Source organism: Cokeromyces recurvatus, assembly GCF_025118155.1.
Source record: "Cokeromyces recurvatus strain NRRL 2243 chromosome Unknown BX663scaffold_3, whole genome shotgun sequence".
In the NCBI taxonomy this organism is placed as follows: Eukaryota; Fungi; Mucoromycota; class Mucoromycetes; order Mucorales; family Mucoraceae; genus Cokeromyces; species Cokeromyces recurvatus.
In genome coordinates, this window is record NW_026251389.1 from 74,988 (window position 1) to 98,888 (window position 23,901).

Here is a 23,901-nt window from a genome sequence, read left to right on the forward strand (position 1 = left end):
TACACCTATTTCAACTGAGAATTCCTTTATTCTTCCTCTCCTTGGTATAGCTTTACCAAAACCATTCGCTTTAAGAGTTTCCTCTTTCACGATGATAGGTACAAGTACCAAGCTCATATAAAGCAGAATCGACTACTCGCCTCTACTTGACCAAAGCTTTATATTTATCTACTTTCCCAATTAAGATCCGCCTTCCTACAGGCATGATTCGTAGTAACAATCTCAAAAAAATAAAAAAAAGCAGGTATCAACGGCACCCGTATATTATATACATATACATATTACCCCTTCCACTGCCATCATAATCTCTTTGTCAATGCATTTTAACTATGTAACTTGATTTTTTTTTTTGGCCCCTTCCTTCCCTCGCTCTACTGCTCTCCCACTTTGTCCAAAACGCAGTTGAAAAGATTCTTCTTTGAAAAAAAAAAATAGAGACATCTCGTCCCAATTACGAAGAGAATTTCCATAAAATCCATATTTTTTTTTTTTTACTTGATAAAGGTAATTCTATTCTTTCCCCCCCCCCACACTCTCTCTTCCTTTGAGCAGACAGAATCATTTTTTTTTCTCTACTCTTATTTAATATTACTCTTTTTTTTTTTTTTTTTTTTTTTTTTTTTTTTTGAATTGGCCTGGGGGGGGGAAAGAAAGAGTTAATGCAGTAAAATTTGTCATTATGTACTCATTCAAGTCATTTTATTTTATTCTATTTAACTGTATAACCCATGAGTCAAGACATATGATTATAGGATGCTTACAATGAGGATGATAATGTATATAAATATGTATATATAATTAGTATCCCTCTGTTTGTTAATAGTTATAATAATAATAATAATAAAAAACTTATTAACTCGTTTATTATTAAAACTAGTAGTGAATACTATACTTGTATTTTTTTACAATCACGAGAGGAGAGAGTCCAGAATATCTGCTTAAATTTAATTCTAGAATAAATACAACACCTTTCCCCCCCCCAAAAAAAAAAAAAAAAAAAATAAAAAGAAAAATCCGTTATCATTAACCTATTTCTTTCTATTTAAAAAATAAATAAATAAAAATATAATATGAAAACTCATCATATAAAATCAATTTCAACCTATTTATCCTTTTAAAGATATCCATTCATTACTACATGATAAGCTTCTTTTTCTTAATAGAATTATTTTTTTTCTTTCAAAAGAGAAATGATAGAATAATAATAATAATAATAACCCCCAATTTTAAATATTCACAATCGTACAAAAGAAAACAGCAACAGCAACAACAACAAAAAAAAAAATAAAAAAAAACACAAAAACTACAACTTTATATCAAATAACAGGGTGAATTGAATATTATTGAGGAACTGTACAAAATATAAATAGGCAATTAAAAAAAAAAAGGTAAATTAATGATTAGGATAACTAACTGTAAGTGCTTGTTGTGGTCGTAAAGTAGAAGAATCCTTATTATTATTGAAGGTATTCTTATTATTATTATTGTTATTATTATTCTCGTTGCTGTTGTGAAGATCACATTGTTGTTGTTCATCTGTTGGAGAAGATGGAGAAGATAAGAGAACACTAGAGACAGGGCTTGGAGGTAAAGGGTTTTGAACTAACGGGAAAGAAAAAGTGGGGTGTTGCTGCAGATTTGAATTTGTATTATTATTGTGATGATATATAGAAGGCATGATCATTTGTGGTTGTGGTTCATCCCAGTGTTGCTGTTGGTGTTGTAGTGGTTCATAAGAGGATGCAGTAGGAGATGTTATAAACACACTAGGTTGACCATTATTAGGAGCAAGTTCATAATCATTTACTATGTATATAAAAGGGTAGATTAGGATCAGTAACACACATACATATGTATATTCATATACACTTTTTTTTTTTAAAAAAGAAAATCAAGAGAACTCACATGAGGTGGCTATAGGAAGACCTTGTCGTTCAGCTAATCTTCGAATGATAATCTGTTGTTGAAGTTGAATCTTTTTAAGCTCTTCAAAGCCCTGTAAGAGATTTCCAAAATTTTCTTGAAGGACACGAAACTGTTGTAGTAAATCAGCTTGCGAAAGTTGTACCATAGCAAAGGAGGCATGAATATCACCTGTCTCACGACGTAAGAGCTCAGAGTCCATCGCCTTTCGTTTGATATCTTCCAAGATATCAGGTCGACCTCGTTGGAATTTAGGATGAGAGAATTCCCAGATTTCATTCTCATTATTGCCTCTTTGACCGCGTGGGGATTTATTAATCTTATGGAAACCATACATGTTCAATTGTCGAACAAAACTTGAGAAATTAGAATGTTTAAAATGTTCAGGAAGGATTTCTTGAGAGAACCGGGTAGCGTTACAGACGAGGAAGGATGTACCACTTGGATTCCATGAAATCAAATGTTGATTACATCTATCACTGACCATACTATTTATTTATTTATTTAATTTCAAAGAAAAAAAAAGAAGCATCATCAAAAGGAAATAATATATTAGAAACAACAATTAAAAATAGATTTGTTCCTGAATTTTTTTTTTTTTGTCTATCTCTGGTACCTAAAAAGTTTACTAATAAATGTACTAACACCTCGTTTTGTAGAACGTCTATGCGAATCTTCTATTTCATGAGGTTCCCAATTTCTATCATTCGAAGAATTATTTGATGAACTATTAGAAGAGAGACTATTTCGATGATTATTGTAAGGCATATAAGAGTTTGGTTGAGGTACAGTTATATGCAATGAATCTAATCCAGACATCTATTCTACGTTTATTTAATATATAGTATTTCTCTATATAAATGGAAAGAAAAAAAAATGAAGATAGAATTCTTAAGAATATAAAATAATTATAATAAAAAAAAAGAATAAAAAAGAATAAAGATAAATGTTGACCTTTTTATTATTTTTTTTTTAAGAGAAAAGTAAAGTTTATATAAAAAGCTTTAAAATGATGTTTCATATTAATGCAGAGGTTAAAAAAAAAAAAAGGGAACAAGTCATTATTGGATGAGTTTCTTGTCTCATTTTTTTTTCTATTCTATTTTCTTCAAAGTTTTAACAAAGATCAAGCTTTTGACCTACTTTGGTTCAATGATATTATTTAATGATTTTATAATTTCTCTTGAGAATGCGTAATATAAATGTATTTATTTTATTCTTTTACTTTTATTGAGTTTTTTTTTCTTTTTCATTTCTTTTTTAAAAAGGTGTTTTATTTATTTTAATAAAGATCATAATCATATAAACACACATATTTTTTTTTTTTTTTTTTTTTTTGACAGAAAAAAATAAATGGAAAATTTCATGTGGGCCAAAATTGCTTTTTTCTATTTTAATGCAAAAGAAATAATGAATTTTAACTTTAAAACTCAAAAAAAAAAACCTTAATTTTTTTTTTCTATAATGTGAAGAAAAAAAGCATCCCCCGGGAATAGAATCAATTACAAAACAGGTGAAAATTAAGAATTTACATCCTTTTAATAGGACCCCTTTTTATTTCATTATACAAAAAGGAAACTCCAACGAAAAAACAGGTACGACCTGTCTCTTAAAAAAAAAAAAGAAAAAAAATAAAAAGAAAAAATTAGCAATTATTATTTTATTTTTTTTAAAGAAAAGAAGTATATAGAAAAAATGGATAATTCCTTTGTTGTGGATATATATGATAAGCTTCTTTAAACTAAAAAGCAAATTTAATATAATGTATACATGTATAGTTTTTTTTTCCATTATTATCTGCACATATTATAATTCCCCCCAAGTTTATATTTTTTGATGGAAAATTGAGCTTATCTTGAATGAGTCAGGGGGGTGGGGTGAGCGAAAGAATAGATAGCACTGCTGATTTCATATAGCTCTAATTTTTTTTTTTTTTTAAAAAAACAAAGCTATTTTATTTTATGATCCCCGATATTATAGCGCATAATTATTTGTCGTCGGGTAGACATAAGATGATAATTATAATTATGATAAGGTATCATGATTTCCTTATTTGAATATGTCCCAGCTGTTGAAAAGAAAAAAAAAAAAAAAAAAGAGAGAGAGAGTAAAAATTTCTTTAAAGCATATAAAAAATTATTCTTTATGTATATTACAAAGAAGAAAAAAAAAAGGGGAACTAAATTTTTTCTTTAGTTTTTATTCTCTTTTATATATGTAGTATTTGAATGAAAAAGAATCTTTTGAAACAGAAAGAAGTTGTTTTAGAAAAAAAAATAAAATAAAATAAAAAAAAGAGTATTCTTCTTACAGAGAAAGACAGACAAAATATATATTTCTCCTCTTTTTTTTTTAGTATTGCAATTATAAAGAATTTGTTTCTTTAAAGAACAAACTAATATTAGCTCATCTTCTACATTTTCTTCTTTAACAAATGAATTATAAATTATTCTCTGATCTCTTTTCATGATATAATATGATTAGTTTACAATAAATCCTTTATGCATCATATGCTACTACTACTAATATAGATAAATAAATATGAAACCCTCTTTCTTCTTTTCTTTTTTTTTTTAAAGAAAAAGATCCATGTGTATTCATTTATTACAGATAAAATATAAACTCTTGTCATCATTCTCCGTTTGATTTAATTCTAATACTTGGTCTAGAGCTTCTTCTGTTATAATCGCTTTTAATAACTCTCTTTCTTCTTGCATTAAAACAGGTCGTTTCTTCATTTCCCTACAAAGATGAGGCGTACATTTAACCCTCTTTTTCCATGAAATATAACGTGATTTAGGCTGCTGTTGAATCATTCGTTCAAATTGCTGGCGCGAATCAGTATCGATCAATCCCTCTATCACCTGCATCACTAAACGTCGGACAATATCCGCTAACATGGGTTCAAGCTTATTCATCAAGGTGATGAGATGAACTAAGGTTAAGATAGATAGGGCTCGATCCGATTTCATTTCCGCATCTACCAAAAGAGGGTAATAGCAAATGGGTTCAAGTACATCAAGAAGTTGTGTTACGGTTTTTTTAAGTTCTATGTAGGAATTCGCTTGTCCTTTTTTACTCATCTTTCCCCAATGTACAAGTCCCTAGAGGAAGAAAGAAAAAGAGAATCAATAGTAACACAATTCTTTCTTCCTTTATCATCATCATCATCTTCTTCTTTACCTGAAGTGTTTTTATCATGCCTGAAATATAATATTTTTCTTGTTCAAATTGCCGATTGGAAACATGATTATTTTCCTCCAACAGTTGTATGATATAATATATTTTAAAATAAATTTTTGTTCCTGTATAGAAACAAGTAAATATATAAATATGCATATGCATATACATATTCATATTCATCCATATTTAAAAAGGAAAAAAAAAAAGGTAAATACCTCTTTCTGTTAAACTTTGTATGAAATAGGAATACTCGGTAGGTGCATTTTTTTGTATAATGTCGTGAAAGTTAGTAGAGTCATAAAGGCGATCTAAAAAATAAACTACTAGATTTGAATATTCTATTAAACAACTGGATGAGTAAGTTGGATGCAACACGCGTGTGAAGCAAGAGATACTATTTTCGGTCTTTTTTGGCCAATTCCATAATAATACTAAATTATAAGTCCATTGTGAAGAATGCTATATATATATATATATATATGCATATCATCAGACTTCTTTCAAGTAAAATTGTTATATATATATATACACTTACCTCAAATAGTTTATCTGTAAATAATGGGGATAATTTACATGCTTCAAATAAATCACACCAAGCGTCGTCAGATCCATCAAGCTTATCATCAGCATTCAGAATACCATCCAAAGCTCCTGTAAGATTAAAAATAGATTTGGGTACATTTAATGTTTTATCTTGTAAAAGAGGATACCATAGTAATTGAGACTTCCAATCTATAAAAGGGGGTGTGTGTTAGAGATAAAATGATAATCATGAATATTTTCACTTTACCATATTTAACTCTGAATGTCTCGAAGAAAGTGGACAAGGAGAAGAGTAACTGTTTAGCTTGCTGTAATAGATGAATCAATTTTTGAATAAACTTAAAAATCAATTCCCAGTCTTTCAGTTCAATTAAACCTTCTTGTTCTCGATATGTAAAAAGTTCAGTTAATAAATAGATCCATGTTTCAGGTTCACAATGTAAAAGAGCAGGGAGGTCATGTTGATCTAGGACGGTAATCTCATCATGATGACTTTCATAAAATGCGTCTAAAAGATAAAATGATAACCTTAATAGAGGAGTAGAATTCTTATCGGAATGAATGTCTTTCTTTAAGCAAGTAATAAACAAAGTTAAGTTTTCCATAACAAACTCAGAAAGGACTTGTTTTAAGTTTAAAAGTGACGTTTCTTGATCCACGAAAGAATTGGGTAAAAGCAAAGTGGGTATCGTTTGATTTTCCTATGATACATATATATAAAGAGATATTAGACACATATGCATATACATATACATATTTATGTTTATATTTATATTACAGAGTCACAACAGGCTTTCATAAATTGAATTATATTATTTCTGTAAAGTTCAATTTCATGTGCTTGTAATTCAGACAACGTAGTTTGAATGACATATAAAAGTAAAGAAGTTCCTGATGATGACACCTTGAGTCTACAAAGATGGCCTAAACTTTTTAAAACAGGAACAATAGCTACATACTGATTTTTATTTTTCATACAGCTACTAAATAAGACCTGAACTACTTTGTAGGGCCAAATAACAGATAGCTTAAATTACATTAGTATTTTTTTTTTTTTTTTTTTTTTTTTTTTTTTTTTGGAATAAATGTAAATATGATTTACCATGGCTAATTTTTTCACAGTAGTATCTAATACTTCAGTATCATGATCATCAATCGTAGTGATCTGGTTACTAAACTTTACTATATCCAATTCAATTGAAACATTCCAAATAGTTGTTATCCCAAAAATGGGTAATTGGACATTATCATTGGTACCTCTACATTTAATATATGTATTAAAGAAAAAAAGAAAAAAAAATATGTATATAAATAGTACATTTTTTTTTTTTAAAAAAAAAAAAGAGCTTCCTTTAAGCTAATAATTACCTTTGATAAAAAATAGAATCTCGAATTTGTAAAATATCTTCAACTGTGTCCAGAGAGTCAATACTTTTTCTTAATAATTCACAGAGATTCTAATTCCAAAAAAAATAAAATAAAATAAATAAAGAAATTAGAATTCATGATGACACCGCTGATTGAATGAATACCTTTAATTGTGATTCCTCGAATTGTGATACATGTTTCAGAATGTGATGATATAAAATAGTTATCATGTTTTCATGCGCAATAAGTGAAGCCATTATTTCCGCGCAATCAGAAACTTGTATATCACTTTTTTTTTTAACGTTGACTTTATTTGTTAATAAGAAAGTTCTCTGTCTGTCTAATTAATTACCTGATCCAAAGATCCATAAACTGAACCATGACTTTCAAGACTGATAACCAAAAACTTGATTGATGTTTAATCATAAAGCAGCACCATTCTTTACAAGCCCATAGTCTATTATTTTTAGCTTGATTTGATATCCATTTTTCTAATCGATCTAAATCAAAGGGTGAACTGGATAAAGGAGATATTAAACAACGTGATTGAATATGTGAACAGATAAGCATAAATGTCTCTTCATGACAAGTGAACGTATTCTCTTTTTGGATCATTTGCATCCACTCATATTTTAAACTATGTTGATGTATCCTAAATACAGAATGTCATGTCATGTTATTTTTATCTTTTTTTTTTTTTTCTTTTTTTTTTTTTTTTTTTTTTTTTTTTTTTTTTTTTTTTTTTTTTTTTTTTTTTTTTCTGCATGTTTTACCTCATATCTTGACAGGTCTTGACTGTCAACTTTAATTCCTCATCTTGTATTTCAGTCAAGTCTTTTTCCAAAATGAGTTTATTTTCAGTCAAATTATTTATAAATTTGAGAAGCTCTCTTGATTCAGAAAACAAATGAAGCTTTCGTTTCTGTATAGTGAATAGGAGTTTTTGTAAACATATCACTAACAATTTTATACAGTGATCTCTTTGCTTATTTTCTAAAATACAGTCATGAAATACTTGCAATACATGATGGACATGATTTAGTACTGTTTTTTTAAAAAAAAAAAGAAAAAAGAGAAAGAAATTATTCGTTATATACACACACATATATATAAAGAAGAAGAAGAAAAAAAAATGATATTTACAAAAGTCATCTACAAAAAAGAAAATTAATTTTTTTTTTCCCTTTCGTATATAAAGATTGGTTTACCTAAATTATCAATTTCAATTTGATGACTTAACCAACTTGTGTGTTCATCAAAGTTAGAAGGTAATTTTTGTATCAGTTTGATATATATTTGATGGAATTCTCGGAGAGGTTTTCTTGTCATTTTATATGTAGTAAAAATGAATTCAAGGGAATCCTACATCATTATATGATTCATATAAATGTATATCAAAAAAAAAGAAAATGTGTATTTTGTTACTTTTATAGGTAATTTCCATAGTTCATAAAGGGTATATTGATGTAATTTAAAGCGTTGAGATATATGATAAAGTAACCGATGATCAACGCCTACTTTGAAGCGTGGAGCATCGAAATCTGTTTCATAGTCTTTAAAAAATAAATAATATTAATCAATGTTTTCTTTCTTTTTTTTATTTTTATTTTTTTAGGTACTTTGATTTTTTAACAGAGCGTCAAATACAGTTTGATGCAGAACTTTTAATGCTATAGTTGAATATCCATAAAATTTTAAAGTTAAATCAAAACTTTCTAAAAGAGAACAAGGAGGCCTTGAATAGAGTATGAATAAATATTATTTCTCTCTTTCTTTATTAATGTATATCTTTTACTCATCGTGATCATCTTTTGTTAATTCTTTTAAATTAAATATGTGGGTATGGATTGTATTATGTCGTGATTCTTGTTCTAACCAACCATTCAGATCGGCCTATCTTGATTATATTAAAAACAATTGGAAGAAACAGAAGAAAAATTAAATTAATATTGATAATTACTTTGAATCTATTTTCCATGGCGAAGATTGACATGAGATCGTTTAAAAAAAAACTATATAAACTAGTGTTCCTTTCTATTTTAAAAAAAATGATGCTTTATTTTTATGTCGTGACAGCTAAAAAAAAAATATAAAAATAAAAGTAGTAATTATGCCTTTTTTTTTTTTTTTCTTTCTTTCTTTTCACCATTATTATTGTAGTAGTAGTAGTTTAAAATCAGCAAAGATGGACGATTCTATAGAATCACAAATCATGACTTATGTTGAAAGGAATCTTTCCAACATTCCCTTTAAAACATTACGTTATGGTGAAACGGAGCTTGATCCCTCAGAAAAGTTGAGTCAGATGCGACACATTCTACACAATGATCCGGGGCTTTTTTTAAGTAAATGGGGGCGTCATCTCTCACAAAATACATTAAGACTATTTGATTCACTTCGACATGACTATGAAGTCAGATTTTATCTTGATACACTTTTATATCAGTCTGCAGCACCCGTAACAATAAATGTAGGAAAACGATCTGCTTTACAACAAGTGATACAAAATAGACGTTATGAATTTCTAAAACGTACATTAAGGCATTCGGATTATTTTTCGGATGAAGCAATCCAGTTAAGGGAGCCTATCTTGTATAATCACTATGTGGGGAAATATATACCTTCACGAGAAAAGAGGAAACCATTTGCAAATGATGTAACGCTTGTGGATCGTATCTTGAGTAATATGGATCGCAACTATGTAGATGAGCAAGTGCGCCAACAAAAGATAAAAGACGAGGAGCAATTTCAAGAGGAAGAAGAAAGTGACGACGACGAAGAGGAAGAGTCGATGAAAGATGAAAAGGGTAAAGAAAAAGATATAAATATGATAAATGAAGAAGAAGAAAGTGACGAAGAAGAAAAAGACAATGAATTTCGAGAAAGGAAAAGACAAGAATTGATTCGACTATTAGAAGAACAATTTTTAGCAGGAAAAGATAATGTACGGTCTTTATTAAATTTTACATTAAAAAGAGGGTTTTTTTTTTTGCTGATATTTATATATATTTGCAGGATTTCAATTATAGTGAAGTTGATTATAATGAAGATTACGATAATCTTCAACAGCAAGAACAAGATATTCACGATAAATACTTTGATGAAGATTAAAAATATACCCTTATGACAGATGATAGATAGATATATACATATAATAAAACTAATGACCACGTCTAAATTCAAAGTGTAATATCTATATTAAGACTGTTTTTATTGGTAGGAAAGAATCCATTTGAGGAATTAATTCTAGTACTAATTATTGCAAGAAGTAAACTTTTTTTCATTGACATTGAACCAGCTTCATAGTTTTGAATAACTTTATTTTAATTAAATCGGTGATGAATTAGCCTTATACTATAAAACACTATAGCAGTATTTAAATTATTCTAAATGATTACTGTATCTGTAATTCTAAAAAAGAAAAAAAAAAAAAGGATGCATGGTTTGATCTAAATTAAATATTATTCATGATTGGACTTCTTTTATTATTTGATCAATTAAGTTTTTCTTTTTTTTTTTTCCTTTCAAGAATTGATTATTCTCAATAGTTTTTTCTTAAAAAAAAAAAAGATAAAAATATTGCCATAAGTTATATAAACATCTTTTATAATGTTGCTGCTAGCATTTATATGCATTTTCATTATTATTGCGGAGAAGAAGGGTTATAGCAGCATTTTTTTTTTTTTTTGTCATGATTTTTTGGTCAAATTCTTTTCTTTTTTTTTTTTTTTTCTTTTTTAATACATAATACATATTTATTAATCTTATAGTATGCCAGCATTTCCAATACTGTCGTTTTCAAGGAAACCGATTCTATTAATTATCTTTATTATTGTATTTGTGTTTCTATACCACATTGCAAGTCATCCCAAAGTGTCAAAGTCAATGCAATCAGTTGCATATTATAATAATTATGATGAAAGAGCTTGCCTTCCACAAAGATTACTTGAAAAATCTCCTCCTACAAAGAAAGCTAAAGCTGCTATGGTTATTCTTGTTAGAAACAGGTAATACATATATGATAAATATTTAAATATACCAACACTCTCTAAATCAAAAAAAAAAAAAAGAGAACAGCAAGCTATTGCAGAAACCTTAGCTAATTTCCAGGACAAATTCAATAAAAATTTCAATTATCCTTACGTCTTTTTAAATGAACAACCTTTTACAGAAGATTTTAAACGTGCCATGAAAGAAGCAGCGCCTCAAGCAGAAATGAAATTTGGACTGGTGCCTGAAAAACATTGGAGTTATCCTGCTTGGGTTGATCCTAACTTGGCTGCTGAAGCAAGAATAAAGATGGATCAAAAAGGAGTATTATATGGTGGATTAGAAAGTTATCATCACATGTGTCGATATCAATCTGGATTCTTTTTTGATCATCCTTTGTTAGACGAGTAAAAAAAAAAAAAAAAATAATGTCGATCGATGAATAATGAAATTAATCTAGTTTTTATTTTTTAGATATGAATGGTATTGGCGTGTAGAACCAGGCGTAAAATATTTTTGTGACATTACTTATGATCCTTTTCTTTATATGGAAAAACATAAAAAAAAATATGGATTTGTTGTGACATTATTAGAATTGAGAGATACGATTCCTAGTCTTTGGAAAACAGTAGAAGAATATGCCAAATCAAGAAGAATTGACATTTCAAATAACAGTAATCTGCTATTTCCTTATTTTCGAAATTCAGAGACAGGTGATTTTAACTTGTGTCATTTTTGGTCTAATTTCGAAATTGCCTCTTTAAATTTCTGGAGAAGTCCAGAGTATCGTGATTTCTTTCATTATTTAGATCAAACAGGCAATTTCTTTTATGAAAGATGGGGAGATGCACCTGTTCATTCATTAGCAGCAGGATTATTTTTAAAAACAGATGAGATTCATTATTTTCAAGACTTTGGTTATCAACATGATCTTTATAGACACTGTCCTACAAAAGAAAGTGGTTTACGTTGTCGTTGTGAATGTCCTGAAGGAACAAATGAAAAGAGTATTGATCATGATACATATTATGATACATGTCTACCTGTTTGGTTACAGCATGTTAAAAAGGAAGAAGAAAGGAAAAAGGCAAATTGGAGCGTTTGGTCATAATCAAGTTGTATTTATGTATATGGTATATATAATATATATAATATTTTATGTGTGTCATCAAGACGCCTACGCCTATTTTTTTTTTTTTTCCCCTTTAATCCAAAGATAATGTTCGCTCAGCCAAATGTCTAGGCATTGAAGCTCTTCGGTGATTAGAATTGACTAATAATGACAATAAAAAATAATAAAAAAGTTAATATAATAAATATAACATGTGAACAATATTAATAACTTTACGATGTGGTTTTAATCCTTTGCCAAAGTTTCGGTAGCATATAAAAGCGTTTATCACTGTCAATACCACTAAGGCCAAAGAGACGCTTGCTAATTATAAAGAGTAATAATTAAAAAATAAAACTAAAATATATTCAAATTTAACTTACCAAAAAAAGTCAAGACTTCTTTAACATAAAGGTATTTTTGTCTTTGAGAAGGATCATAGATACGACAGATTTTGAATATAAAATAAGCAATGCCAGCAAACATACCCAAAAAGAATAGACTGATTAGCCATTTTGATTCATGTCTTATCTATAAATAAACTTTAGTTATAACAAGCCGTCAAGGGAGTGAGTGAGTGAGTGAGTGAGTGATAGCCAACTTACTGAATAAACGACTAAGAGTAAGAATAAACAAGTCAAAGGTATAGCGACAATCGTCAATGCAAATTCATAATCTGATGATTTTAATACCAACACAAGATACTGTATCGAATACCCCAAAAAGAAAAAGAAATCGATTTTTAATATAGTCAAAATAATTTGATACCAACGATACATGTCTAAAAATAAAACAAGTCAAATCTAGTTTATTTAACTAACTAAGAATGAGATAAAGGCTACTTACTTCTTATTTCAGGGTCTGCTCCAATCTTTTTATAAATCTTCCAACTATTAAAGACATGGTGAATTTATAAACTAATATTAAATTCCTTTCTTCTTTTACCCAAATTCTTGATATAATCTAAGGCCGATATAACAATATATTAACTCGCATACACCCGTAATGACAGCAATGACAATTAATAGTCGATCAATAAGAAAGGTTAAAGAACTAGCTAACTGTTCTAGTCCAAGATTGGTTGAATTAAGTGCATCTGCTATTTGTTTAAATTGAAATAGAGCATATATAAAGCAGCATAAATTGAATAATAAAAATGATATCACTTGAATTGTATTTTGTGCACGTACCTAAAAATAATAATTAAATATATATACTACATGTGTATCTATTTATCTAAAATAACTTTACTGCATCCCAAGCTAGTAAGACTTGAAATACTTGTGAAAAGATAAAGATCATCAAATAAACTGGTATACCTAATCCAAGATTCTTTTTTGAAAACCTATTATATAAATGTAAATAGATGAGAGGAGGTCTTTTTGATTATTTATATTACGCTGTATGATAGAATTTAGCAAAGATGACAGCTTCTAATGCTATAACAATAATAGCTTCAAATATCGATAATAAAACTAAATAAACTGAATTTGTTGAATTTGACCAGAACTAGATACAATACATATAAAGAAATCAATCCATGTACGCATCATTACATCTTTTTTTTTTCATAATTTACATTAAATCTAAGTTCAGTTTTCTGATTTGGTTCAACCATTTTATGTGATGATTGTTCTTCGAAACTTGTAGAATCGACAAAACTTTCACTAGACATCTTTTTATCCCCTAATGTTGTTGTCATGGAAATTATATAACATATATATGTATATATAAAAGGTATATGTTTATAAATAAATATATGTGTATTTAAAGAGTAATAATAATAATAAGAATAGTAATAGTAGTAGTAATAATAGAAATAATAATAGAAATAATAATAATAATAGTAATAATAATAAAAGGAAAAGAAAGAGTTTTATTTTACAAGTTGTGCAATCAAGCAATTTAATTGGGCGAAAATCTTTAAAGACTTTAAATTCGGTTTAATACTTGTCCCGAAATAGATACAGTATACACTGCTATTAAATAAACAAAATAGAACAGTAACCACATACTAAAGTCTATCATAAATTATTTCATCTAAACTGAACATGATTTCATATATAGACTTATAAATATATTTGTATTTAGTGAATAAACTAAAAGGTGAAATTAACATTCAGATAAAAAATTAAATTGGGTTACTCTAGAAGTTTAAAATAATAAAATTGATCCCACTAGACAATGGAAAGGACCACATAATAAAAAGAGAAAAAAAAAGGGGGGAATATAGCTTCCATGTTATTAGATATTTTGCCCTGAATATAGATTTCATTCTGCATTTTAAAAGACCTTATTTTTCTCTTTTCTATCTCCTGAATCAATATATAAATATACATATATGATTTAAGGTACAATAATTGCCCTAACTAGTGAACTACACATCACTACTCAATTATACATCTTTATCTAATTAAAAAAGTAGAAGAGAGGGTCTGATTACATATATACATATGACCTTTATATGTATATATGTATATATATATATAGCACTCTTCATAGTAGAATTTAAGTGAGCAAAGTTACACGACTATATGCCTTAAAACAATAAGTTTAAACCGGAAACCGGAATGCACACGTCTTTCTTTCTTTATCTTTTTTTTTCTGTCTGTCTCTTTCACTCTCTCTTTCACTCTCTCTCTTTCTCTTTCTCTTTCTCTCTCTTTCTCTTTCTTTTTATTATCTTGCAGTAAATAAAAAATAATGGAATTACGTGCTGTATCTTCATGTATGAAACAACAGCTTACGAAAACTATTCAATTGTTAATCGATACGAATCAATACAAGGAGTTTTGTCAATTATCCTTTGATCCTCAGTTAATTCATACTCTTTTCACTAGTCGTTATTCATTAAGTTTATCTTTCCCTAATAAACTAATAGTCAAGTTTGGTCATCAGCTTGATGATCTTAATGCATTGGAACTAGCACTCTTACAGAACCCAGATGGACAAATAGGTTGCCATATCTTTCAAATCCTCACTCCTCATCCTCAACTGAAATCCTTTCTTGAGCATCGGTTCCATCGGGGGATTTATTCTGTTCTTGATATTGCCACCTTTTGGGGTCATTCTGAACTCATCAGGGATATAAAGGCTATCTTATGTACGAATCCACCGTCATTTTTACTTAAAAAGGCCAATGAAGTAGCTATGTTCTTGAATAATTCACACAGGGATGATGATGATGATGGTTATTATTCATCCTTAACAACCCACCAGCTGATCAATAACAACACATCACCAAGTTATCGCAGTTTGTCCTCCTTTTCTTCAACTTCGTCTGGCCTATCACTTCCTCATCTCCGTACCTGGACCCCATCACAACAAAAGAAGGTTCATTTTGAACCCTCTGTAGTCATCTTGGATGCTTGTTCTCGTGGCGATAAAGAGGAATTAATGATGACCAGCACTTCGAAATTGATAGATTTAGATACAATCAGAGATGGTCAGAACAACAGGTCTCTATTACATATCGCCTTATTGAATGGACATGAAGATTTAGTCAAATATTTAATAGTAGATCGAAAAATGGATATTAATAGTCGAGATAATGATGGTATGTGTGTGTGTGTGTGTGTGTGTGTCTAAGAGAAAAAAGTAAATAATTTACATGAATATAAATATGTATTTGTATATCTATACATAGGCTGGACTTGCCTTCATTATGCAGCAGCGTTAGAATTATGGAATTCTGTAAAATTTCTAGTATCAAAAACTGAATGTGACGTTAATGCATTAACAAGGCATGGATTAAGAGTAGAAGAATGTGCAACTTCAGAAAAGACTAAAAGGAAAAGTAAATTGGTTATTCAGAAAGTATTACAACGACGATAGTAAAAAAAAAAAAAGGAAAAAGAAAAAAAAATGTATAAGTGTATATTATTTATTTATTTATTTGTTTCTCTTTATTGTATATAATATCCTTCCCCCTTCCTTTTTTTTTTCTCAAATATGAAACACTATATACAAGTTTCTTCCTCTCTTACTTTGCCTCCTTTCCCCTTTCCACCCTTTTTATTTTATGTCTGTGCAATTTTTTTTTTAATATAATCTCCCTATACGTAAGCTTATATTCATTTATATATGCACACATGTTCTTGATCATTTTTTTTTTAATTACAGAAAGAAATGGGTATGAATACGACTTGAATCATGTACATTCATTTCATATAGTTTATATTGGTTAAGTTCTTGTTTAATTTGACCAACAAGGTAAGGATTAAGACGAGTACAGATGGCTTCAGGATTTGATCCACGATCATAGTCAGTAGCTGCATATGTCTCATAAACATCAACCCAAGAATTAAACCTCACTGTATTCCTTTGTTGATCAAATAAAGTGATGTTTGAATGATTTGACTGACGATGCTGCTTCATTTTAGCTATAATAGTAGACTGTCTTAGAGGATAAACTAAAGTTGATGTACTATTGTTTTTATGAAAATCGACAGAGGGATTATGATACCATCGTGATGTAAAGTCAGCATGATGAAAGACGGGTAAAGTAGTATTCGATTGCATGTGAGATCGTTTACTGAAGAAGACTTGTTTTATCTTTGATTTCCAGTTGGATAATGTTGAGGATGTATTTTTATTATGAAGTCGTGTGGCATGAACGGGTTTGTCATGGTAAAAAGAAGACATGATAAAAGGGTCAAAGAAATCATCCAAAGTGTGTTTATCATCAAATGAATGCTCTATTTCTTCTAGTAACCATGCTTGATGTGGATCTGGAATGTCCTTTATAGTAGAGGCACTTTCAATATCATCATCTACTTTTGTTTTATAAAAGTCCTAATTGACTCATGTTAGTTTACTTGAATCTTTTTTCATATCATTCATAGTATTACATGATCAAATGACGTTAAATCTGTACTATTGATATTAGAAGTCATGTAAAAAAATAGAATAAAATAAAAATAACAATAATAGTAACCAGATACAAACAAAAAAACAAAAAAAAAAGGTAAAAGAATACAAGATTTTATAACAAGGACTTGATCATATCTATCTTACCCCTTTTATACATAACAAAGCACTTTCCCCTCTTTCCCTTCCTCCCCCTTCTACAAATACAGAATGACTAACAAATTTACTATTTTTTTTTAAGTTCTTGTTCAATTACTTTCTCGACTCTCTCTTTTGCTTTGGTAAGCACTTTTCTTTCTTTCTTTATCTATTGCAAATAAGAGACTATAAAGTAAAACTCTTGTTGATTTGATATAAAATACTTTTTCTTTTCTTTTTTTTTCCCTTTAGTTTACAATTAGAGTTTAACTTATGTATATATTCATTTTTTAAAAAAAAGAAAGAAAAGGGAATAGAGACTGAAAGGTTGATTACAGTAATTGAGATACATCTTTCCTGTCTTACTGCAAGCGGTAGTTTGTGAATAATAACACAAACTATTTATCTTTTCATATTTATAATGTCCCCTAGAAAAGTATTCATAAAAATATACACATATATTTATATCTATTTTTCAGGTATAATGATAATAACCCTACAAATCTATTGTTCTCGTATAAACAAGATTTAAGAATGGTATCTACTTTAGTTAATAAAAGGCAATTTTGTCTATACCCTTTCAAGTATTACTAATGAAAGGCTATTTCGTATTTTATGCTGGACAACAATGCTAATGTTTATTATCCTATATAAACTCAGCGTCTATTGTTCTTCGTTTCGTATTGACGGAAGTGTACCCCGACAAAAAAAAATATAATAAAGAATAATAAAAATTCGTTTCAGAAGAGAATACCTGCAGTAATAAGGAAAAAAAAAAATCAGTTTATGATATAGTAAGAAATAATACTCGTTGCTACTAGTATTTCGAGCTTGTTACGTATTTTATAGCCATTTTAAAATTAATAAAGAGATTATTATTATTGTGTTTGTTAGATTATGACGCTGCCAAAAATATACTGCATGTTTTACACAAAAGCATCTGTTTTGGCCGCGGATTTATTTTTTGTTGTTACCTCTTCACCAAGGCATCGGCTATATAATAAAGTCTTGATACTTGCCAAAACCAAAAGATCGCTAATACACTATCATTTTTACAGCGCCACGCTACAAGATATTATTTACTCTTCAACTCGACCAAAAAAAAAAAAAAAATAAGGTACTTTATAACAATCATTTTTTTTTCTTTCTTTTTCTGAGTTTCTCCGGTAGCCATTTTATATTAGTATAAAGTCAAGGATTTCCAAGCACTTTATGGGCAACTATGTTCCATCTATTCTGGTTGTCTTTCATCTGTTTTACTGTCTTCCTTTTCTTATCATTCCTTCTTCTTTACATTATTCTCCTTGTTTTTTTTTTGTTTAGATAAAGTAATAAAAATTCAATCCAGTCAAATAAAAAGTAGCAAATAAGTAATATAATCAAAAGCAAGTAAATCACGTTCTTTTAATATTAAATATGTATCTTTCATTTTTATACAATGAAAAAAAAAAAAAAATGAAACTAAATCACCGAATTTATATTGTTTGTCTTACTTATTTGGTTTATCATTGTTCCTAGTCGCAAACTACCACCTTCGTTTTTTTTTTTTTTTTTTGGGTGGTATAAAAAAAATTCTGTTGTTTGTACCTACTATTTATTATTAATTCTTTTTCCCTTTTTTTTTTCTTCTTCTTTTATTTACTTACAATAATAATCATGTCTACTACTAAACTCTATACTTACGAAGAAGTTGCTAAGCACAACAATAGATCTGATCTTTGGATAATTATCGAAGGAAAAGTTTATGACATTACAAAATTCCAAGATGAGGTATATAGAGAGATGACAGAGAAAAAAAAAATTTTTTTTGACATTTTCTTTTTTTTTTATTATAGCATCCTGGTGGTGAGGAAGTTTTACTTGATGAAGGTGCAAAAGATGGTACTGGTGCTTTTGAAGATGTTGGTCATTCAGATGATGCTCGTGAACTTTTAAAGAAATATTATGTTGGTGATGTTGATCCTAACGTAAGTTTATTGGTTTAAGTTTCGTATTTGTGGTTTTTTTTTTATTCATATCATACCCTTTTTTTTTTTTAAAAAAAAAAATAGTCCAAGCCTATTAAGGTGGAAAGACCTGTTGAAGTAATTCCTGAGAGTCCAAAGGGAAAGTAAGTATTATTTGTAAATGTTTTGGGTGTGTATATAGCTTACTCATTTTGTATGTATGTGTGTGTGTGTGTATACATAATAGTCCTTTCCGTATCTTGATTCCTTTTGTCTTAATTGCTGCTTATGTTTATTATAACTTTATTTTATAATACCTATGATTACGTAATAAAAATACATGTTACTATAGTATAGATGTAAAGAAAAAAAGGAAAAGGAAAAAAAAAAGTATATATGAATGTACATGAAACAATAAAGTGGATGCATATATTTGGGTTTTTTTTTTTTAATAATACGATTAAACATTTTTTTATTATTTTTATAAATTAAAATTTATAAAGCGACCTATGGGCACATAATATGTTTGTTATATTGGATTGCCCAGGTCAGTTCAAATGATGTGAAAAAAAGTATCTAAAAACCCTCTTACGGGACAAGAGGTAAAAAGGTAAAGGAAAGGAAGAAGAGAAGGTGAGAAAGAAAGGGGAAATATTGCTAACAAGTTTAAAGGGACAACCTAGTTGAGTAATTTCCTGCCTGGATCAAGAAGTGGAGGAGACACTCTGCTTACACTTTTTGGACGAAAGGAAAAATAAAATCAGACGAAAAAAAAAATGAGTTCAGACACTTTGATGGTAAATTTTCAGACTAAGGATTATAGCTATCATGTGGGCTACCGATGGAGTCCATCCAAATGTGTCGTTGTTGCGCCTCCCAATGATGATCACCAATATAACCTATATAACACACCTCTACCTCGTGAACCCTCTTTTGCATACTTAGGCATTCCTATAAAAGCTGGCGGTTCTATTGATACTGCTGCTCTTATTAAACAAAACACGGCTAAAGCGCGATCTTCAATGAACCAGATAGCTGTTCTCGGTGTCAACTCAAAAGGTTTCAGCCGTCTCCTTTCAGTTCGTTTTTATGTTCAGATGATCAGATCACAACTGGAATACGGCCTTGCCATCGCTGCTCTCAACGGTTCTCACTTTAAGCAACTAGAAGCCTGCCAAAATGAATGTCTTCGTTGCATATTTGGCGCCTCCCTGCGATCCTCTACTAAAGTGATGCTTCACATGATCCATCAACCGTCGATGATGAACCGATCCATAATACTTCAAACAAAATACCTAGTACGATCCATGAATTTACCTGATGATACTCTGCTCTCCAAATTACTACCCCACTTGGAGACGTCTGCAAGTCACTTACAATGGTGCAAACTGACCAAGAACTTTTTATGGAGAGAATGCGCCCGCAATTTGGATAACCTTACCAAAAGTAAGTTTAAGAGAATACAGCACGACTTTCTACAACAATATCATGAAACACTTTGTACTGGCCCAAATACTAAGCTGCTTGCCGTCTGTCGTCCAACGTTGACTCTAGATCCTCTCCTTTGGTTGCCGATGTCCAAAACCCAGCGCAGTTAGGTTATACGTTGGCGTCTCGGATGGCTACCTGGTGGTATATCTCGTCCCTGTATATATCACCCTTTCGAACATTTTACTCGTCACCATGCCATCATTTGTCTCCACATGCATCATCAGCTGTTATTACCGACGTCGATTGAAGATCCTCTCTCCTTCTTACTGAATCTTTTGCCTACTAAAAAACCATCAACCGCACACCTTGCTGCTCCTTGGACGATTCGATGGCCAACGATTTGTACAATACTACATGAGATGGATCATATCTTCCATGGAAAACTCCCTCCTAACCCTCTTACTGATACTGGTGTTTCTCTCGTGAATTGGTTGCTCAACTAACAGTATTTATACTCCTGCACAATCGCTGAATTTTTCCTTTTTTTTTACTATCAACTTTTAGACTTTTTTCATTTTCCCTCTTGTCTCTTAAGAGGTTTTTTCTTTCTTATATATACTACTCGAACTAGCTTGGGCAAAATCGCAGATGAAAAATGCACTGTACCCACCTGGCCATAAAAAAAAAAAAAAAAAAAAATTAAAAAAAAAATAATAAAATAAAATTCATATTTTAATCGTAAGCTTGAGTTGTATTTTACTCTTCATTTCTCGCTATACACACTACTGTATTTTTAACATGGTATAAACTGTAATTTCTAGTAGAATATGCATACTGAAAAACAGTTGTATGAAGAGTATTTTTTTATTACTTGATAAAGACTTCTTCAAGATAGCTATCTTTTTACAAGGATCAACGTAAACTTGATGATAATAGCCCCATACTATGATCCTGAAAAGGCTCAGGAGATCCTTCAAGTGTTATCATTTGCTTTATCCTATATTCAATTCTTTACAGATATCTTGAGCCGACTAACCTTACCATCAACATAATGGTAGACTGATAAATATTTAGATTATTTTAAGCTGGCCTCTTTGTGTAGCTATCTGTACTAATCAATTCTAGCCCGACTACAAATGTCTAGCAAGGTGGCTGGCTAATCCTTTACCTTCTCTACTCAAATCATTTTCGTAATAAACGTAATTAGAAAGCCATTTACTCGTACAAAGCATTTCCTCTACTTCTGCATGTGTTATTCATATGTGATATATTCTTTGAAGCTTGATTACCCTTACCATGGCACCTCTTAGTACTGGCTTGATTCAGTGGTTTTACAGTAATTAATCTAGTATCTGATCATACAGTTTCCCTTCTTTATCTTTTTCCTATTTTAACTATCAAAAGATTTTTTTTTTTTATCTGACCTGGACAATAACAATATTATGTGTTGAAATCTTTTTTTTCAATAAAAAATATTTAATCGTAATTAAAAAAAAAAAAAAAAATAATAGAATAGATTTTTTTTTCTTTTGCTTTTGTTTTTGTATGCGTTAAATAATGTCTACCGATGAACCACCAGCTATTCTTTTACGTTGGTGTAAAGATCGATCTGGCATTCGGCTTAAACCCAACTATTTCAAAGCTTGGTACGATGCCAGTACAATAAAATCAACAAGCACAACAGAGGCCCTCTATAATGATCTCATTAATGACTTTCTTCATAAAGATATATCAGAGACTTCAGAATCCGTGATTGAAGATAATTTTGGGCAATCAGTCGTCGATATCTTTCCAGCTACTCACTTACGCTCGGATGGTGTTGTTTTGCAGATCCAAGACACAATCGACATTAGTAATTCTGCTTATTCACTTTTGAACAATTTAAACAACCTGGTGCCAGTACGACATACCTATGTTGAGCGCAGCGCCAATGAAGAAGTCGAGTTTTCTAGAGGTATGTTACGTTGGACGTTAACGGATGGAACAAAGCAAATTCAAGCAATGGAGATGGAAACTATACATGAATTAGATCTGAAAACACCTTTTGGTTGCAAAGTAAATTATTGATAAAAAAAAAAGCTTTCATTTCTAATCTAATCTAATCTAATACAATACATGTATACATACATACACATGTATATTTCTAGTTGCTTATTAAGAATTGTCAAGTAAGAAGAGGCATGTTATTACTAAACAAAAATAACGTAAAAGTTTTGGGAGGCAATGTCCCAGAATTATATGGAGGCAATATGATAAATGAATTAGAAAGACGATTGAAGGCCAAACTTGGATTACTTGTTGAAGAAGATAATCCACCTACAAAATCAAATCATTTGATGATAGAAAATCGCTCACAACCAACTATCACACGAACTATTCAAAGCCCTGATCTTGTGGATGAAATTGAAGATTTTGATGACGATGATATTGATTATAGCATGCTTGAAGCCTTTGAAAATAGGATGGACGTTGATAAAGTGGTTGAATCAATAGAGAATCATGCATTAGCGATACCCTCTGATGATCCTATATTGGACAATGATGATTTTATGGACCCACCTATATCACCACGTAGAACTGCTCAAGAGGTTTCAATGCAATCTCTTTCCCCATCTAAGCGCATGAGAACTGAATCAGAAATAATGGCCTCACAAGAGGAAAGTCAAGAGCTGTCATGGGTAGATGCAAGTGTATGGGATAGTATGAATGAATTAGAAAAATGTCAAGCTATTATGGAAGTGGACAAAGATGGTAAAGCACATTGTTCTTTTGAAGTTCTTCAAAAGACTTTGAAATCAATGGAACAACCTAATTATGCAGGTCATGTAGCTGATACAGTCATTGTCAAAGTGAAATGTATAAAGCTAGCTACATTACGTATGTCAACTATTCATGGATTTTATTTAGAAGTAGAAATAGGAGATCCTGAAGATAAAGTGAAAGGAACTGTTAAAGTAGTTTTTAACAATGAGGTAGAAGTGGGACAAAAGATTATATATATTTTTTTATACTTATTAAATAATGGATGTCTTTAGATTTTAACAAGATTACTTGGAGTTAAGCAAAAAGATGTAATTGAATTAAACAAGACAGGTGGTAAGAAGGCAGTAGCAAAACAGGTAAAATAAAGTTCATATTTACATGTTAAAGATAAAAAAAAATTAACTCTTTAATATCCAGATTTTTAAACCATTTGAAACAAAAGTAAAGTCAACATTGGCAAAGTTAGAAATTGATTTAACAGTGCTTGAAAGTGAAGCCTCTAAAGAAGGATCAGATTCCAAGTCATTAATGCCACTTGTCATCGGATATGAACCATGTACATAAGCTCCTATACCCACTCCCTCTTCCTCTCACTCACTCACTCACTCACTCACTCACTCACTCACTCACTCACTC

General features: G+C 29.8%; 9 protein-coding genes across 9 annotated transcripts; 5 read left to right on the forward strand and 4 right to left on the reverse strand.

Annotated features, from left to right (window-relative positions):
• Positions 1-1,374: 1,374 nt before the first annotated feature.
• Positions 1,375-2,805, reverse strand: BX663DRAFT_495942 (HSF-type DNA-binding-domain-containing protein). The gene is made up of 3 exons (XM_051525712.1): positions 2,540-2,805; positions 1,906-2,411; positions 1,375-1,806 (listed from the first exon to the last, which is right to left on the reverse strand). The coding sequence occupies exons 1-3, from the start codon at positions 2,740-2,742 to the stop codon at positions 1,394-1,396; spliced, it is 1,122 nt and encodes a 373-aa protein (XP_051386282.1). The 5' UTR covers positions 2,743-2,805; the 3' UTR covers positions 1,375-1,393.
• Positions 2,806-4,466: 1,661 nt separating this feature from the next.
• BX663DRAFT_188563 (uncharacterized protein) lies at positions 4,467-5,362 on the reverse strand. The gene has a single exon (XM_051521704.1). The coding sequence runs from the start codon at positions 5,004-5,006 to the stop codon at positions 4,521-4,523; it is 486 nt and encodes a 161-aa protein (XP_051386283.1). The 5' UTR covers positions 5,007-5,362; the 3' UTR covers positions 4,467-4,520.
• BX663DRAFT_188542 (uncharacterized protein) lies at positions 4,886-8,518 on the reverse strand. The gene is made up of 13 exons (XM_051521703.1): positions 8,443-8,518; positions 8,226-8,379; positions 8,161-8,169; positions 7,791-8,061; positions 7,370-7,669; positions 7,182-7,305; positions 7,018-7,106; positions 6,752-6,908; positions 6,428-6,676; positions 5,897-6,350; positions 5,642-5,838; positions 5,107-5,565; positions 4,886-5,027 (listed from the first exon to the last, which is right to left on the reverse strand). The coding sequence occupies exons 2-12, from the start codon at positions 8,344-8,346 to the stop codon at positions 5,293-5,295; spliced, it is 2,244 nt and encodes a 747-aa protein (XP_051386284.1). The 5' UTR covers positions 8,347-8,379; positions 8,443-8,518; the 3' UTR covers positions 4,886-5,027; positions 5,107-5,292.
• A 657-nt stretch (positions 8,519-9,175) lies between these two features.
• Positions 9,176-10,254, forward strand: BX663DRAFT_495951 (coiled-coil domain-containing protein-domain-containing protein). Its single transcript, XM_051525713.1, has 2 exons — positions 9,176-9,961; positions 10,033-10,254. The coding sequence occupies exons 1-2, from the start codon at positions 9,203-9,205 to the stop codon at positions 10,126-10,128; spliced, it is 855 nt and encodes a 284-aa protein (XP_051386285.1). The 5' UTR covers positions 9,176-9,202; the 3' UTR covers positions 10,129-10,254.
• A 534-nt stretch (positions 10,255-10,788) lies between these two features.
• Positions 10,789-12,118, forward strand: BX663DRAFT_483057 (nucleotide-diphospho-sugar transferase; the record flags this gene model as incomplete). The annotated part of the gene is made up of 3 exons (XM_051524467.1): positions 10,789-11,024; positions 11,088-11,414; positions 11,482-12,118. 3 exons carry the CDS (start codon positions 10,789-10,791, stop codon positions 12,116-12,118), a joined length of 1,200 nt encoding a protein of 399 aa, XP_051386286.1.
• A 94-nt stretch (positions 12,119-12,212) lies between these two features.
• Positions 12,213-13,820, reverse strand: BX663DRAFT_548498 (uncharacterized protein; the record flags this gene model as incomplete). Its single annotated transcript, XM_051531082.1, has 9 exons — positions 12,213-12,280; positions 12,356-12,442; positions 12,502-12,649; positions 12,724-12,899; positions 12,965-13,008; positions 13,064-13,308; positions 13,370-13,463; positions 13,518-13,627; positions 13,698-13,820. The coding sequence occupies 9 exons, from the start codon at positions 13,818-13,820 to the stop codon at positions 12,213-12,215; spliced, it is 1,095 nt and encodes a 364-aa protein (XP_051386287.1).
• A 1,001-nt stretch (positions 13,821-14,821) lies between these two features.
• Positions 14,822-15,952, forward strand: BX663DRAFT_483059 (uncharacterized protein; the record flags this gene model as incomplete). Its single annotated transcript, XM_051524468.1, has 2 exons — positions 14,822-15,674; positions 15,765-15,952. 2 exons carry the CDS (start codon positions 14,822-14,824, stop codon positions 15,950-15,952), a joined length of 1,041 nt encoding a protein of 346 aa, XP_051386288.1.
• A 2,711-nt stretch (positions 15,953-18,663) lies between these two features.
• On the forward strand, positions 18,664-19,442 carry BX663DRAFT_495960 (cytochrome b5-like heme/steroid binding domain-containing protein). Its single transcript, XM_051525714.1, has 4 exons — positions 18,664-18,895; positions 18,961-19,092; positions 19,177-19,235; positions 19,319-19,442. Exons 1-4 carry the CDS (start codon positions 18,782-18,784, stop codon positions 19,383-19,385), a joined length of 372 nt encoding a protein of 123 aa, XP_051386289.1. The 5' UTR covers positions 18,664-18,781; the 3' UTR covers positions 19,386-19,442.
• A 2,605-nt stretch (positions 19,443-22,047) lies between these two features.
• On the forward strand, positions 22,048-23,878 carry BX663DRAFT_495963 (uncharacterized protein). Its single transcript, XM_051525715.1, has 4 exons — positions 22,048-22,557; positions 22,650-23,474; positions 23,538-23,621; positions 23,683-23,878. Exons 1-4 carry the CDS (start codon positions 22,060-22,062, stop codon positions 23,827-23,829), a joined length of 1,554 nt encoding a protein of 517 aa, XP_051386290.1. The 5' UTR covers positions 22,048-22,059; the 3' UTR covers positions 23,830-23,878.
• Positions 23,879-23,901: the final 23 nt, after the last annotated feature.